Here is a 14981-nt window from a genome sequence, read left to right on the forward strand (position 1 = left end):
AGATGAGAAAATTTACCTGTAGTGTATGTAACAGGTTTAAATTTATCATTGATTTATGGAATGTTAAAAAAATTTAGTAATATTTAATCAGCCAGAATAATTTTTATTTTATTTTATTTTTAGAGACAGAGCCATGCTCTGTCACCCAGGCTCGAGTGCACTGGTGCCATCATGCAGCCTTGACCTCCTGGGTTCAAGTGGTTCTCCTGTTTCAGTTTCCTGAGTTGCTGGGACTGCAGGTGCTTGCTATCACGCCTGGCTAATTAAAAAATTTTTTTGTAGAGACAGGCTCCCATTATGTTTCCCAGGCTGGTCTCAAACTCCTGGGCTCAAGTGGTCCTCCTGCCTTGGCCTCCCAAAGTGCTGGGATTACAAGCATGAACCACCATGCCTGGCCCAGAGAAATAGTTTTAGTTTTATGATTAAACTTTTCTAAGGATATCAACTTAGCCCATTTATGCCTAGTGTTCCATTATTGGAACGCTAAGCATGTGGGAGTTATTTATATCCTACTGCTCAAGCCTCATCGCCAAGGTCTGATTTTTCACACATGCAAAAATTAAAAAAATTGCAACCTCAGGCATAAATGGGTTTTAATTGTCTTTATTAACAAAATTCAGAGCTCATAGATTTGTTTAGTTAGGGCATACTAAAATTTGACATTGGAAGTTCCATTCCATTTCCCTGCCCTGTTAGAAATTTGGGTAATGCATTTTATCCAGAGATGTAGCATTTGCTAGATGTTTTAATATTCAAGAGTGTGTTGTGTGCTGAGATGGGCTAGGTGAAGTAAGATGATGTGGGAACTTGTTTTGTAGCACCCTCTTAAGACCTGATTTTATTTAAATTATGAAACTATGCTAAGTATGTCTTCATAACCTAAACAATACTATATTTTAATAGTCTCCATCAAACTTATTTTAAACTTTTATCTTTCAAAATGTATGTATATTTTACTTTAGCTAAGCGTTTGAGATTCTCAAGGTCATGATGTCAGAAGCAGCAAGGTTCTGTTTTCAATTCTCAAACCTTTCTGCTTTATTCTTACTCTAACTAATGAGAAGAAGCTGGGATCTAATATCTACAAGAGTAAGTAGATACATTATTATAGAGATATATCTATCTATATATATTTATTTATTTATTTTGGAGCAGGGTCTCACTCCATTGCCCAGGCTGGAGTGTAGTGGTATGATCTCGGCTCACTGCAGCCTCTGCCTTGAGAGCTCAAGACATCCTCCCAGCTCAGCTTCCCAAGTAGCTGGGACTGCAGGCATATACCACCATGCCCGGCTAATTTCCTTTTTTTGTAGAGATGGGGTTTGGCCATGTGCCCAGGCTGGTCTCAAACTCCTGAGCTCAAGCAATCCTCTTGCTTCAGCCTCCCAAAGAGCTGGGATTACAGGCACGAGCCACCACGCCCGGCCTCTTTCTATTTCTTGGATGTCAGTTAGGATAGGAGGAACACATACATGTAACAACCACCAGATCAAAAAGCAGCAAAAGAAAATTCTGAAGGAGAGAGGACACTCAGTCTTCTTTCCTATTGTGAAAAATGTCAGGGCTCCATGGAAGCAGGAGTGTGTCTGTGTATCTTCCATGTTGAAGTACGCTGTGTGTTAAGTGCCTTCATCTCCATGCTCTTAATTTATTAACACAGCACCTTGCCCCTGTACTGCTCCTGTCCAGAGAAGAACCAGCCTTATGGTTTAATCTGCACCCTTTCTAGATTTTTTTCTATGTACATATATATTAATGCGTAAGTATTTTATGTACGTATGTTAACATATTTTACATATGTGTAGTCCAGAGAGGTTAAAACACTTACCAAGGGCTAGTCAGGTCCAGACTGACTAACATTACTTATTTACATTTATTAAGTACTCATTTTTGGTAGGCCTGGGCAGCCCAGAGTCCTTACTCTTTTTATTAAATGCATATGGTTTTAGACAAAAATTCTGCAGCTGCATAAATTCTAAAAATAATTACATTATCCGAAAGGGTGTAAACACACTGTTAATAATGGTCCTAGCTGGATGGTGAGCAGTTGCTGGTAGAACTGGGCTAAGTGTGACTGGAATGGAGGACTAGGTTAAAGGTAAAACAACAGTTTAAATTCTCTGTTGCTTCATGAATTTAAGACCAGAATTGATTGTCATTAATGCATTACTTTCTATAATTTTATGTATTTAAATTTTTGCAATGTATATGATCACTTTAATAATAAAGCAAAAAACAGATTTATGACTGGTTAGTATAAACATAAAATTTAAATGTTTTACTTGTTCTGAAATCCCCATGTTTCAAAATTAATTTTTTTGGAGGGGTGTCATACAAAAGATTTGAAGAGATTATTTCCCTCCTTACTCTGAAATTTTACATGATTTTTTTCTCCCTCTAGGTTTTGGAGCTCATTATTTTGGCTAAACTGCATACCTGAAAGCTTTCTGGGTGCTTTCTGACATTCTGATACCTTTCCCAGCATCTCCATCACTTTTAATGCCACTGCCTACAAAAGACTACCCTTCTTGTGGGCATGGCTTTCAAAAAGCTAGTTAGTGTTATTTTCATGTTTGACTAAAAGAGGATAAAGGCCCTCCTGGGTTTGGAGTTGTGCTTGAGAGTATATGCCAGATTGTGCTGTCCTCAGCTTTTTAAACCATACTCCTTTTTCTGTGTGATAATATTTGTCCTGCCCTGGAAACTTTTTGGTTAAACAGTTTGTGCTCTGGAACTCCCTTGTCACTTCTGAGAGCGACATTCATTTGGGGAGTTTTTAGTGACTAGAATAATGATTACTACCTAATTTTTAAGAAGGGCCAGAAAGAATGACTTGATTTTATCAGACTAGTGACCTCATTTCATGAGTGAGAGAGGCTTGATAGCAAAAGGGTCACAGAATCTTTTTTCCTCTTGGGAAAATATTCATGCCCCTGTAATGCTACCATCCAGAGCAAACTAGTGTAATAGTTTAGTCTATACTCTTCTAGAATTTTTTTCTAAATGCAAACATTAATATACATTTATATATGTGTATATGTATTTCTTGGCAAAAATAGAATCATATTCTGTCTGCTACTTTATAGCCGCCTTTTCTTTTTGAGGTGGAGTCTCGCTCTGTCGCTTAGACTGGAGTGCAGTGACGCTATCTCAGCTCACTGCACCCTCTGTCTCCTGGGTTCAAGCGATTCTCTTGCCTCAGCCTGCCATGTAGCTGGGATTACAGGTGTGTGACACCATGCCTGGCTAATTTTTGTATTTTTAGTGGAGACGGGGTTTCACCATGTTGGCCAGGCTGGTCTCGAACTCCTGAGCTCAGGTGATTGGCCCACTCGGTTTCCCAAAGTGCTGGGATTACAGGTGTGACCCACCACGCCCGGCCTGTAGCCTTCTTTAGAATGAATTCTTTTTTTAAAGTTACAGCTTTATTGAGATATATAATTCTTAGTTGTGCAATCATCATCATAATCAATTTTAGAATGTTTGTATCATCCCAAATAGGAAACTCATTAGCAGTCACTCCCATTTTCCCCCATCCCTAGGCAACTGCCTATCTACTTTGTGTCTCTATAGATTTTCCTGTTGTAGACATTTCATATAAATGTAATCATACAACACATGATTGTTTGCGTTTGGGTTTTTTTACTTAGTGTAATGTATTTCAGATTGTTAATCTAAATAACAGAGGGAGACTCTCAAAAGAAGATGGTATTTAGTAATGGGTGTTGCAGTAGGAATACATGTGCCATAGTAAACTGTGAAACTATATGCCATAGTAAACTAGGGCAGTAAAGGAAGACAAAAGTTTTTATAGGAAAAATGAAGAGGATTACATAATTTTTTTGGGATAATTATCCTTGGCTACAAGGACCAATAACAAGGGTGGCACCAGTCTGAGACTGGACAGGCAGTTGCTGGGCTGATGTCCTTGCTGAAGTTTTTTGTTTGATATGAGGTTGCAATGGCCTTTATGCAAGGTTGTGGTTTTTGAAGAGTCTTTTGTGATAATTCTTGTTATCAGGCATTTGTGCATGAGAACCCTCCCTTCATGGCCTTCCCTGGCTCCGTTATCGGAGTTTTTAACGCAAGTGACTCTGTTTTGATTCTGACAGCTTTCACAAGGTTCATCCATATTGTCGCATGTATTAGTACTTCATTTTTTTTAATGGCTGACTAACCCATTGTATGGATGTATTATGTTTCGTTTATCCATTCATCCATCGATGGATATTTGGATTGTTTCCACTTTTAGACTTTTATGATAATGCTGGAGTAAACATTCATGTGTAAGTCTTTGTGTAAACATATATTTTCATTTCTTTTAGATACCTAGGAATGGAATTCCTGGGATGTATAGTAAATTTATGCATAGCTTTTTAAGAAACTGCCAAATTAAACAGTTTTATTTGAGAATAAATGCAAATACATATAACAGTAAGGATTTTTAAAATACTAGATCAGCAAAAAGTAAGTAAAATGATAATGCCCAGTGCTGATGAGTATAAGCAGTCATTTTCATACACTGTTAGTGAGAATGTAGATTGGTGCATTTTGGCAACATGTATTACTTTTTTAAATGTGCAGGCTCTTCAGTTCAGCAGGCCCATTTCTGGGAATTTAACCTGCAGAAATAGTTGACATAAATCTAAGTCATCTTGGGTTTTCTTTTCTTTTTTTTTTTTTTTTTTTTTGAGATAGGATCTTGCTTTGTTGCCCAGGCTGGAATGTGGTGGAGCAGTCATGGCTCACTGGTTTCCAGCTCCTGGGCTCAAGTGATCTGCCTACTTCAGCCTCCTGAGTAGCTGGGATGACAGGCACGTGCCACCATGCCCAGCCAGTTTTTTACTTTTTGTAGAGACAGGGTCTCACTGTGTTGCCCAGGCTGGTCTCAAACTTCTGGACTTAAGCAGTCTTCCTTCCTTGGCCTCCCAAAGTGCTGGGATTAAAGGCATGAGGCATCATGTCCAGTCTTGGTTTTCTCTTAAGAGTAGAAAATTGGAAATACCTTTAGTGTATGAGTAGGAGACTGGTGATGATAATTTTTTTCTCTCTTCCATCATTAATTTTTCTCTGTCTATAGGATCATTTCCATTTGCATGCAGACATACCTTTTCCTCCATTTTAAAGAAAACCACTTTTATCACCACCTGCTAGCTAGTCTTATTTCTCTGACCCTCTACTGCAGAATTCCTCAAAAGAATGGTCTGTAGTCATAGTCTTGAATAACTGCTTTTTTTTTTTTTTGAGATAGGATCTTGCTTTGTCATCTAGGCTGGAATGTGGTGATGCAATCATGGCTCACAGTTCTCCAACTCCTGGGCTCAAGTGATCCACCTTGATATACCGAGATCCACCAAAATCGATAGATCCACCATGTGATCTGTTCTTGAACAATTCTAGTCAGCTTTAGCCTCCCCACTTCACCACGACTATTCTTGTAAAGGTCACATTGGCAAATTCAGTCAGTTTTCAGGCCTCATGTTACTTGGCTTCCATCATAATATTTACCACTCTTAGTCTCTCTTATTAGTTCCTCCTTTTTTTCTTCCTTTTGTGTATTGATGCCGTAACTAGAGATGGAAGGAAGTAAAGCAGTGGAAGGATGCCGTGGGTCTGCTGAGCTGGGTCTGTTTTCCCTGGACTTCTAGAGAACTTTGACTTACTATTCTTGGCACTGAGGCCTACCTCCTCTGAACATTACACATGCCCATACTCTTTGCATTAAGAAAGATGGGGCTCATTCTTGAGACATGAACACACAAGAAGCTGGAAGCATCATAGGATTTAGATGATGGCAGGAGAAAGAATGTCAGTTGAAAATGTTTCTGTATCTGCCTGCCACCTTACTCTGTAAGATAACTAAAAGGTTTTGCGTGGAGGTAGGATAGGGTACTGATTAAGAGCATAGGCTCTGGCCGGGTGTGGTGGCTCACGCCTGTAATCCCAGCACTTTGGGAGGCCAAGGCGGGCGGATCACCTGAGGTCAGGAGTTCGAGACCAGCCTGGCCAACATTGTGAAACCCTGTCTCTACTAAAAGTACAAAAATTAGCCAGGCATGGTGGCGGGCGCTTGTAATCCCAGCTACTTGGGAGGCTGAGGCAGGAGAATCGCTTGAACCCGGGAGGCAGAGGTCACAGTGAGCCGAGATCATGCCATTGCATTCCAGCCTGGACGACAGAGCGAGAGACTCTGTCTCAAAAAAAAGGCTGGGCACGGTGGCTCATGCCTGTAATCCCAGCACTTTGGGAGGCCGAGGCAGGCGGATCATGAGGTCAGGAGATCGAGACCTTCCTGGATAACATGGTGAAACCCCATCTCTACTAAAAATACAAAAAATTACCTGGGCATATTGGCAGGCGCCTGTAGTCCCAGGTACTTGGGAGGCTGAGGCAGGAGAATGGCGTGAACCCGGGAGGCAGAGCTTGCAGTGAGCCAAGATTGAGCTGCTGTACTCCAGCCTGGGAGACAGAGCGAGACTCTGTCACCAAAAAAAAAAAAAAAAAAAAAAAGCATAGGCTCTGTAGTTAGATGATCTAAGGTCAAACCTCAAAACTTTAGCTATAGCACATTCTACACGTGGAACCTTGGACAGGTCATGTGACCACTCCGAGCGTCACTTCCTCATCTGTAGTTCATTCTTTTTTCTTGCCGAACACTAGTCAATTCTACAACAATTGATCCATTCCGTTGGTGCTGTTATGTTGTTTCCAGGTTTTTGCTATGAATGGTGCTGCTGTGAACATTCTTGTAAATGTCTTTTGGTACACATGTATGTGTATGCACATTTCTGAGTGGAATCGCTGAGTCGTAAGATGTGCATATGTTCAGCTTTGGTAGATATTTTGGGTAGGTAATACCAAATTTAGATGCAAAAGTCCTAAATTAAGTATTAGCAAACTGAATCCAGGAATATTTATATATACAAAAGATAATACTTTCCAACCAAGTTGATCAACAGGATGGTATAATATTTGAAAATCAATCTGTGTAATTCACTACATTATCAGAATAAAGAGAAAAATCATGTCAATTGATAATCTCAGGATGATCATCTCAGATAAACAGGGACATGCTCTTCTGTAACAGAACATTGATCACACTCAAGAAATATTAATATTAAACTATAATAATGCATATTCAGATTTTTCCAGTTGTTCCATTAATGTCCTAACCATTTAAAAAAAAATCTGGGTTCCTACCCAGGATCAAATATAGCATTTAATTATAAAGTTGAAAACTTAATTATTGTAAGGTGAAAATCTTTTTAACTCTGCCCCATGGAAGAGGGTGGATTGCCTTGCCTGCCTAGGCATTTTTTTTAACCTCTCTTCTCAAATACAACTCCCTCCCATCTAAGAGGAACTATTATCCTAATTTTTAAGATAATTAATGATAGTTTGGCTTTACCTGTTTTTCAGTATGGTTTTCATTGTATTTTTTAGTATAAATTTCTTAATATCAAATAGTAATATTTTAATAATAGTATTTTAATATGATAAGGTCTCATAATCTACGTATTTCCCCATCATCATATTTCTTTTTCCTTTTGTATTTGTGTCCTCAGTGCATCACATCAGGATGCATGTAGTATCTGTTTGTCTCATTATTAATGATACTACATTTTCATCGTTTGATTAAGGTATTTATTTGCCAGGTTTTTCTACTATTTCTTTCTCTGTACAAGTTACTGATTTCCCCTTAGTGATAGATACTTTAGGTAAATATCCTGTTTGTCATAAAACTTTGATCCTAGTTTTAGCAATCATTGATGACTCTTGTCCCCAAGCATTTTTATTACAATGTTTACCAAATGCTACTGCTGAGTTTCTGGTTCCATCATTCTGCCTGTAGGTCATAGTTGGAATTCTGCAAGAAGGAAGGCTTCCCCATTTTCCTTTTTTTTTTTTTTTTTGTTATTTCAGTACTTTATGTATTTTAATTTTACTCTATAGATTATATATTCTGTTACTATTGTTTATTTTGTTGCATGAATTGTTCCAGTTTAGGCCAGTGGTGTCTATTTCAAACCAGCGCCTGAGCCAGCCCTTTGACATGTCTCTTTGAGCACTTTCTTACTTTCTGGCACAGATGTTTCAACTTACCTTGTACTTTGCTAGTCCCAGACCTGGAATCAGCCATTTCTCTAAGGAGGCTTGGTTTCTTTTGGTGGGGAATAGTATTCAAAAGTAAATGGTGCCAGATACAGTTTTTCTTTATATTTATCTTGTTTGGGGTTTGTAGACCTTTTTGAATTCGTGGCTTGAATTCTATGAGTTTTGGAAGATTCTTGGCCATTAAGTCTTTAAACATTTATCTTCTCCATTCTATCTTCTGTTCTTTTGGGACTCCAATTACTCACATTTGTGTATTTTCCAACCTTTTTTTCTTTTTATGCTTTAATTTTAATCCTTTCTTCTGCTGTATTAAACTTTGTGTTAAGCCCATTTATTAAAATTCTCAACATCAGTTATGTTTTTTCATTCTAGGATTTCCATTTGTAGGACTCTTTTAAATAGATTATAGTTGTCTGGTGAAATTACTGATATCTGTGTTTTTTAAAACATATTAATCATAATTATTTTAAAATCTGTGTCTGGTAACCCCAGTATCTGGATTACTTGTGTGTCTTATTTCTATAGTGTCCCTCTGCTTTTTTGGGTCATTTTTAATTTTTAATTTTAATTTTTTCAGATGGAGTCTCGCTCTGTCACCCAGGCTGGAGTGCAGTGGCACAATCTTGGCTCAGTGCAGCCTTCACCTCACAGGTCTAAGCAATTCTCCTGCCTCAGCCTCCTGAGCAGCTGGGATTACCATGCCCTGCTTATTTTTGTATTTTTAGTAGAGGTGGGGTTTTGCCATGTTGGCCAGGCTGGTCTTAAATGCCTGACCTCAGGTGCTCTGCCCACCTCGGCCTCCTAAAGTGCTGGGATTATATGCGTGAGCCACTGCACCCAGCCTTGGTCATTTTTTAAAATGTAGGAAAGCAATTTTATAATCTGTGAAGTTAAAAAAACAATATTCTTAGATTCCCTGACATTCAGTTACTTGGTCTGTTTACATGAGTCAATATGTTGCTAAGTTTTATGGTAACAACCCCAAAATCTTGGTGATTTACAACAGCAAAGGCTTATTTCTTGCTCGTGTTGCATTTTGGTTTCTGAATAACTGCAGTTATGGTCCACGGTTATTATGTTTCATGTGTCTTATTCATTCTGGGATCCAGGCTGAAGGAGAAGCCCCTGTAAGGGATGTATTGATCTCACAAATCAAAGTTAAGGATAAGTATGAATGATGTTAATGCCTTTGAAAACTGTGCCCAGTTGAGGGTCATGTCATTCCTCCTCACAGTCTGTTGGCTAGAGCAAGTCATGTAGCCACGCCTGCAGTTAATATGTACAGAAGAGTATGTACTCATTCCCCAGGCAGGCATTACAAGGTATGTGGCAAGAGTAGGAATGTATAATCCTTTTTCAGTGAGGGAAGAGTGAATAATTATACAATTATACATGTAATTATATAATTATAATTATATAAATATACATATAATTATATAATTATATAAATTATAAAACAATGTATCCCACTCTCCTACAGGAAAAACTCCCGTTTGAAAAAGCTGTAGATGTATGAGATACAGATGGAAAATTATTAATAATGATAAATTATAAAAAGTAGCAAGGAACTTTATGGCATATTCAGTGAAATGTTAAGCAGTTATCAAAATGATTATTATAATACAGATTGAGCATCCCTAATCTGAAAATTTGAAATCCATAATGCTCCACAATTCAAAACTTTTTGAGCACTGACATATGATGCTCAAAAATATTCATTGGAGCATTTCTGATTTTGGATTTTAGGATTAGGGATGCTTACTAGTATAATGCAGATATTCCAAAATCCGAAAAAGTAAAAAATCCAAAATACTTCTGATCCCAAGCATTTCAGATAAGGTATACCCAATTTGTATCTAGCAACATAGGAAAATGCATTTAATATAATGTGAAGTGAAAACAAATATACAAAGTATATATATCTTGAGTACAGCTGTATACACACAATCCTACATTAGTAAGAAAATTAAAGATATACAATTGATAATAGGCATTTTAGGATGATAGATTTATGAATGATCTTTCATTTTCAGACAGACTTTTGTATGGCTGTTATTTTATACTTTATTTTCACAAGAGGTTTTTATTCTAAAAGTCAAACACATACATCAGAGAAACATTGGAAACTACAGAAAAAGGGACGAAAAGGTACATATTGGACCCGTCTCCCAAAACCACCACTTTTACTGTTTTCTATGTGTTGAAAAACATTAGTATGTTAAAAAAAATTGCCGGAATACCTTCTGTTGTGTTGTCAACTTTCATTTTAGGTCCTGAAAATCCTTGGTTGGTTCAAGCTTATGTTTCAGCAGCTAAACACCCTTTTGCTTCTGTGGTGGCTCAGGAGGTTTTTCAGAGTGGAATCATTCCTTCAGATACTGACTTTCGTATCTACAGGGATTTTGGGAACATTCCAGGTATATTGTCAATGGTTACGGCCTACCGTGCAACATTTATTTATCAAAAGCAAATTTTAAATCTTGAAAGTATGTGAGTAAACAGCATTTTCTGAGATCACATTCTTTATGTGAGAAATATACATTGACTCACTAAAACAGAGTTTGTTTCCTTTTTTAAACTCCATACTAATTTAATGCTGGCCTCCTCTAAAATATGTCATCTTTCCCCATAGAAGAACAGGGGTGAACTGTTGAGCACCTCATTCCCAAAAGATGGTAATAGATCCTTCAGGGGTCTTTCGTTGTTGTCTTGGTTTGCCAACTCCCTTGGCAACTTGTATGTACAACTTATTTGAATTTAAAATTTGGCTCTGGCCTGGCAAGAATGTAGGTGGCAAAATTTTCATGACCTCCCAAACTCAATATTCCTATCCTTGCTGTGTGACTTGTAATGCCTACCTGTGGAGTAATATACTTCTTCAATCATTATGTATCGAATTATGTACCAAAGCTATAGACTGTGTAAGAATTTGGAAGAGAATTTATATCATTCATTTGTAAATGTGACAAAGCAATCGTGCTACTGCTTTGACATTTTGTCTTTTAGGAATTTATTAAAGAAATAGGTCGAAAGCAAGGTTGATCTTTAAAGCAAAATGACTTTTTTTTCTATATATATGTTTTAGGAATAGACTTAGCTTTTATTGAGAATGGATACATTTATCACACCAAGTATGACACAGCGGACAGAATTCTAACAGATTCCATTCAGAGAGCAGGTTGGTATTCCAATTTAGACTTTTAATATACACTAAGATGGAATATTAGGGATGATATATAAACTTGTAAATATTCTGTGGCCTGTGCGTTAGAGAGGCAGTATGCAATGTGAATGAGCTAGGGCTTTGGAGTTGGAGAGATGAGATCTTGAATTTTAGTCTTGTAGTCTAGTGTAGCAATTAAGGTCAGGAATGTTCATTGTGAGGAAATGAAAAAGGAGTTGGCCCAGGCTTGGGAGGATTGCTGAGTGGTAAGAATGTAGCTCTGTTAGTCTCCCATGATGTTTTCCTGTGGAACTCTGCTAGCTCTCCTCAATTTTTAACACATGTGTGACAGCTCGTTCAGCATCTCTGAGCTTCGTGAAAGGCCTTTGTCTCTTGGTTCACCACTGAATTTCTGATATCTAGAAGAGTGTCTAGTACAGTTAATATATATTATTAAATGAATGGGTACCAAGAAACAGCCATTGGATTTGTCAACAATGAAGGTACAATTGATCACAGAGAATAGTTCTTATAGAAGGGAAAAGATACAGGCCAGTTGGCTGAGCGTCTGAGTGGAGAGGAAATGGAGAAAGGCGGGGGATGGACCTTATTTGAGAAATTTAGTAAAAAAAGTGAGGGAGAGCAGTAGGATGGTAGAAAGCGATTTCTGTTCACGTTCTTTCTAACCATTTCTTCATTCAAACAGTATATGGTTTATTTCTGCTTTAAATAGTTGTATGTGTAAATCACAAAAAGTTTATTCAGCCTTTTTATCTTTTTCCTTTTCTTTTTTTTTTTGTTTTTACTAATAGGTGACAACATTTTAGCAGTTCTTAAGCATCTAGCTACATCTGATATGCTGGCTGCTGCTTCTAAGTATCGACATGGAAACATGGTCTTCTTTGATGTGCTGGGCCTGTTTGTCATTGCCTACCCCTCTCGTATTGGCTCAATCATAAACTACATGGTGGTAATGGGTGTTGTTTTGTACCTGGGCAAAAAATTTTTGCAGCCCAAACATAAGAGTAAGTATTTTCCTCTAAAACTACAAATACTGGCATTGCTGTAGAATGTGCTTGAAGTTTTTCAGTCAGTTTGTTTATATCTTCCCAGAAAGCTAAAAATCTTAAGACAACGTTTGCTTTATATTGTAAGAAATTTTTAAATATTAAATTAATATGCTTATTTTACTTTTAGTCTTGGTGAAGCAGTCAATTTTTATATATTTAGGCACTCCATAAAAGTACCACATAGAAACTATTGAAAAATGGTTTGTACAGATTGACTTCTAATGAAAAGTCCCATTAAAAAGTCCACACTACAGACCAATAGCTAGTATGGACCAGTGTCACGAAGTATGAATGAACTGCTTGTGGTTAAATTGTTTCTTTTATTTGAAATATTTCTGCTTGAAATGTTTCAGAGTCTTAAGTTGTTGTGTGCTGTTACGAGATAAAATATTTAGCAGCAGTTTAAATAATTCTTTATCAACGCTTATTTTCCCCACACTCCTTATCTTCTTATGTTACCTTATTTTAACAACATTTTATATGGAACTTTGCCTTCCATTCTTGCTGATATTTTGATACACAAAGCATACCAAAAGTGAAGAAGATTAAGACTACCCTCTTCCTTCATAAGGAATGTACCTGAACTATTCCTAGAAGATTTATCTTTTTGAGTGTTTAGTATCTAGAGACTCTTAATAAATGTTACCTGAATATTATTATTTGATACCTCCCTTGTTCTTGTGTTTAGCCAATCTGAACACTAGGACATTTTCATACTTTTCAAGTACAGTGGGGAGTTTTTTGTTTTAATGTTTGCCCATTTAGCTCTACTGACTGGTTATATAACTGATTTGATGAAGATGGTGATTTCAACTTTTTGTTTTCTCTTCATTAGCTGGTAACTACAAGAAGGACTTCTTGTGTGGACTTGGCATCACTTTGATCAGCTGGTTCACTAGCCTTGTTACCGTTCTCATTATAGCAGTGTTCATCTCTCTTATTGGACAGTCTCTCTCATGGTATAACCACTTCTATGTCTCCGTTTGTCTGTATGGAACTGCAACTGTAGCCAAAATAATACTTATACATACTCTTGCGAAAAGATTTTATTACATGGTAAGTGTTTGGTATATTCGTTGATTTCTTTCTCTTGCCTCCAGGGACTGAAGATGAACTTAAGTGGGATTCATTGTATTTGGCCTTTTGAGTGCTAAAAAGTTGTTCAGCATGGTTATGGAAAATGCACCCACACTGTGTTAATTTTCTGTAAGATTTCTTATTCTGAGGGTAATGTCACAAAATTCAAATGAGGTTATAAAGCCGGGCTGTAAACAGTGTTAGGGTGGTGGTGACTGGAAGGCTTGTTAGCACAGCCCTCTACTGAATTTGCTGCAGTGTTTGTAAATATGTCCTGGGCTCACCCACTTATTTATGTTATTTGAATATCTGTTCTCCACTGGAGTGTAAGCTCCTTGAGGATAGGGATTGTTTTATTTATTTCTGTATCCTCTGTGCTTAGGTAGTGTCTGACACACAGCATTAACACACAGCAAGTATTTGTTGCCTAAAAGAATGTTGTACTTAAAGTTTTTTCAGTTTTTCCCTCGCTATTTTTTCTTTTTAACTGTGTATTGTTGATTCAGATTCTGCATGCATGTATGTCATTGGAGTTAAAAGACACATTGCTAAGGAAAACAGAGGGAAGGGAAATAGGGTTCCAAATGATTTATACTGAGAATATTGTTATATTATTATGGTTTCAAATGCATAAATTTGTTTGGCAAAAATAAAATTAGAAATTGGGGCTGGCCGGGCGCGGTGGCTCACGCCTGTAATCCCAGCACTTTGGGAGGCTGAGGTGGGCGGATCACAAGGTCAGGAGATCGAGACCATCCTGGCTAACATGGTGAAACCCCGTCTCTACTAAAAATACAAAAAATTAGCCGGGCGAGGTGGCGGCGCCTGTAGTCCCAGCTACTCGGGAGGCTGAGGCAGGAGAATGGCGTGAACCCGGGAGGCGGAGCTTGCAGTGAGCTGAGATTGAGCCACTGCACTCCAGCTGGGGTGACAGCGAGATTCTGTCTCAAAAAAAAGAAATTAGGGCTATGGGCTGGGTGCCGTGGCTCATGCCTGTAATCCCAACACTTTGGGAGGCTGGGCAGGCGGATCGCTTTAGCCTTGGAGTTCAAGACCAGCCTGGGCAACATGGTGAAACCCTGTCTCCACAAAAAATACAAAAAATTAGCCAGGCATGGTGGTGTGTGCCTGTAGTCCCAGCTACCTGGGTGGCTGAGGTAGGAGGATTACCTGAGCCCATGAGATCAAGGCTGCAGTGAGCTGTGATTGTACCACTGCACTCCAGCCTAGGGGACAGAGTGAGACCCTATCTCAAACAAACAAACAAATAAAAATTTAAAAAGCTGTAAAATAATAGGTCTAAAAATGAATTACAGTGAAGAGTCATGGTTTCAGATTGTTTATGTGAATTAAAGAGGAAGATCTTTCTTAGCTCCATGTAAGCCTACAGTTTTCAATTTATCCTGATAAAGATTAGAATGAGACATGGATGATTTTAACCCAACATCCTTCCACAAGTATGTCTTTGGTATCTGAACTTTGGTCTGAGTTTCAGTTAATGTTGGGATGTGTTCTGTGGAACCTTCCATGTTAGCAGCCCCTGCTGAAGAAAGGTT

General features: G+C 37.9%; 1 protein-coding gene across 7 annotated transcripts in view; it reads left to right on the forward strand.

Moving 5' to 3' along the window:
- Positions 1 to 14981, forward strand: part of ERMP1 (endoplasmic reticulum metallopeptidase 1) — a 95231-nt gene that overhangs the window by 9710 nt on the left and 70540 nt on the right. For all 7 annotated transcript variants that reach the window (XR_008619782.1, XR_008619784.1, XR_008619785.1 and 4 more), the window contains exons 5-8: positions 10386 to 10532; positions 11201 to 11293; positions 12091 to 12303; positions 13184 to 13404. Coding sequence is in view for 1 of the 7 variants with exons in the window: in XM_008977020.4 (XP_008975268.1) it covers positions 10386 to 10532; positions 11201 to 11293; positions 12091 to 12303; positions 13184 to 13404 (674 nt within the window). In the remaining 6 variants the exon portion in view is untranslated. The remainder of the gene's footprint in view (positions 1 to 10385; positions 10533 to 11200; positions 11294 to 12090; positions 12304 to 13183; positions 13405 to 14981) is intronic.

Source organism: Pan paniscus, chromosome 11, assembly GCF_029289425.2.
Source record: "Pan paniscus chromosome 11, NHGRI_mPanPan1-v2.0_pri, whole genome shotgun sequence".
NCBI lineage: Eukaryota > Metazoa > Chordata > Mammalia > Primates > Hominidae > Pan > Pan paniscus.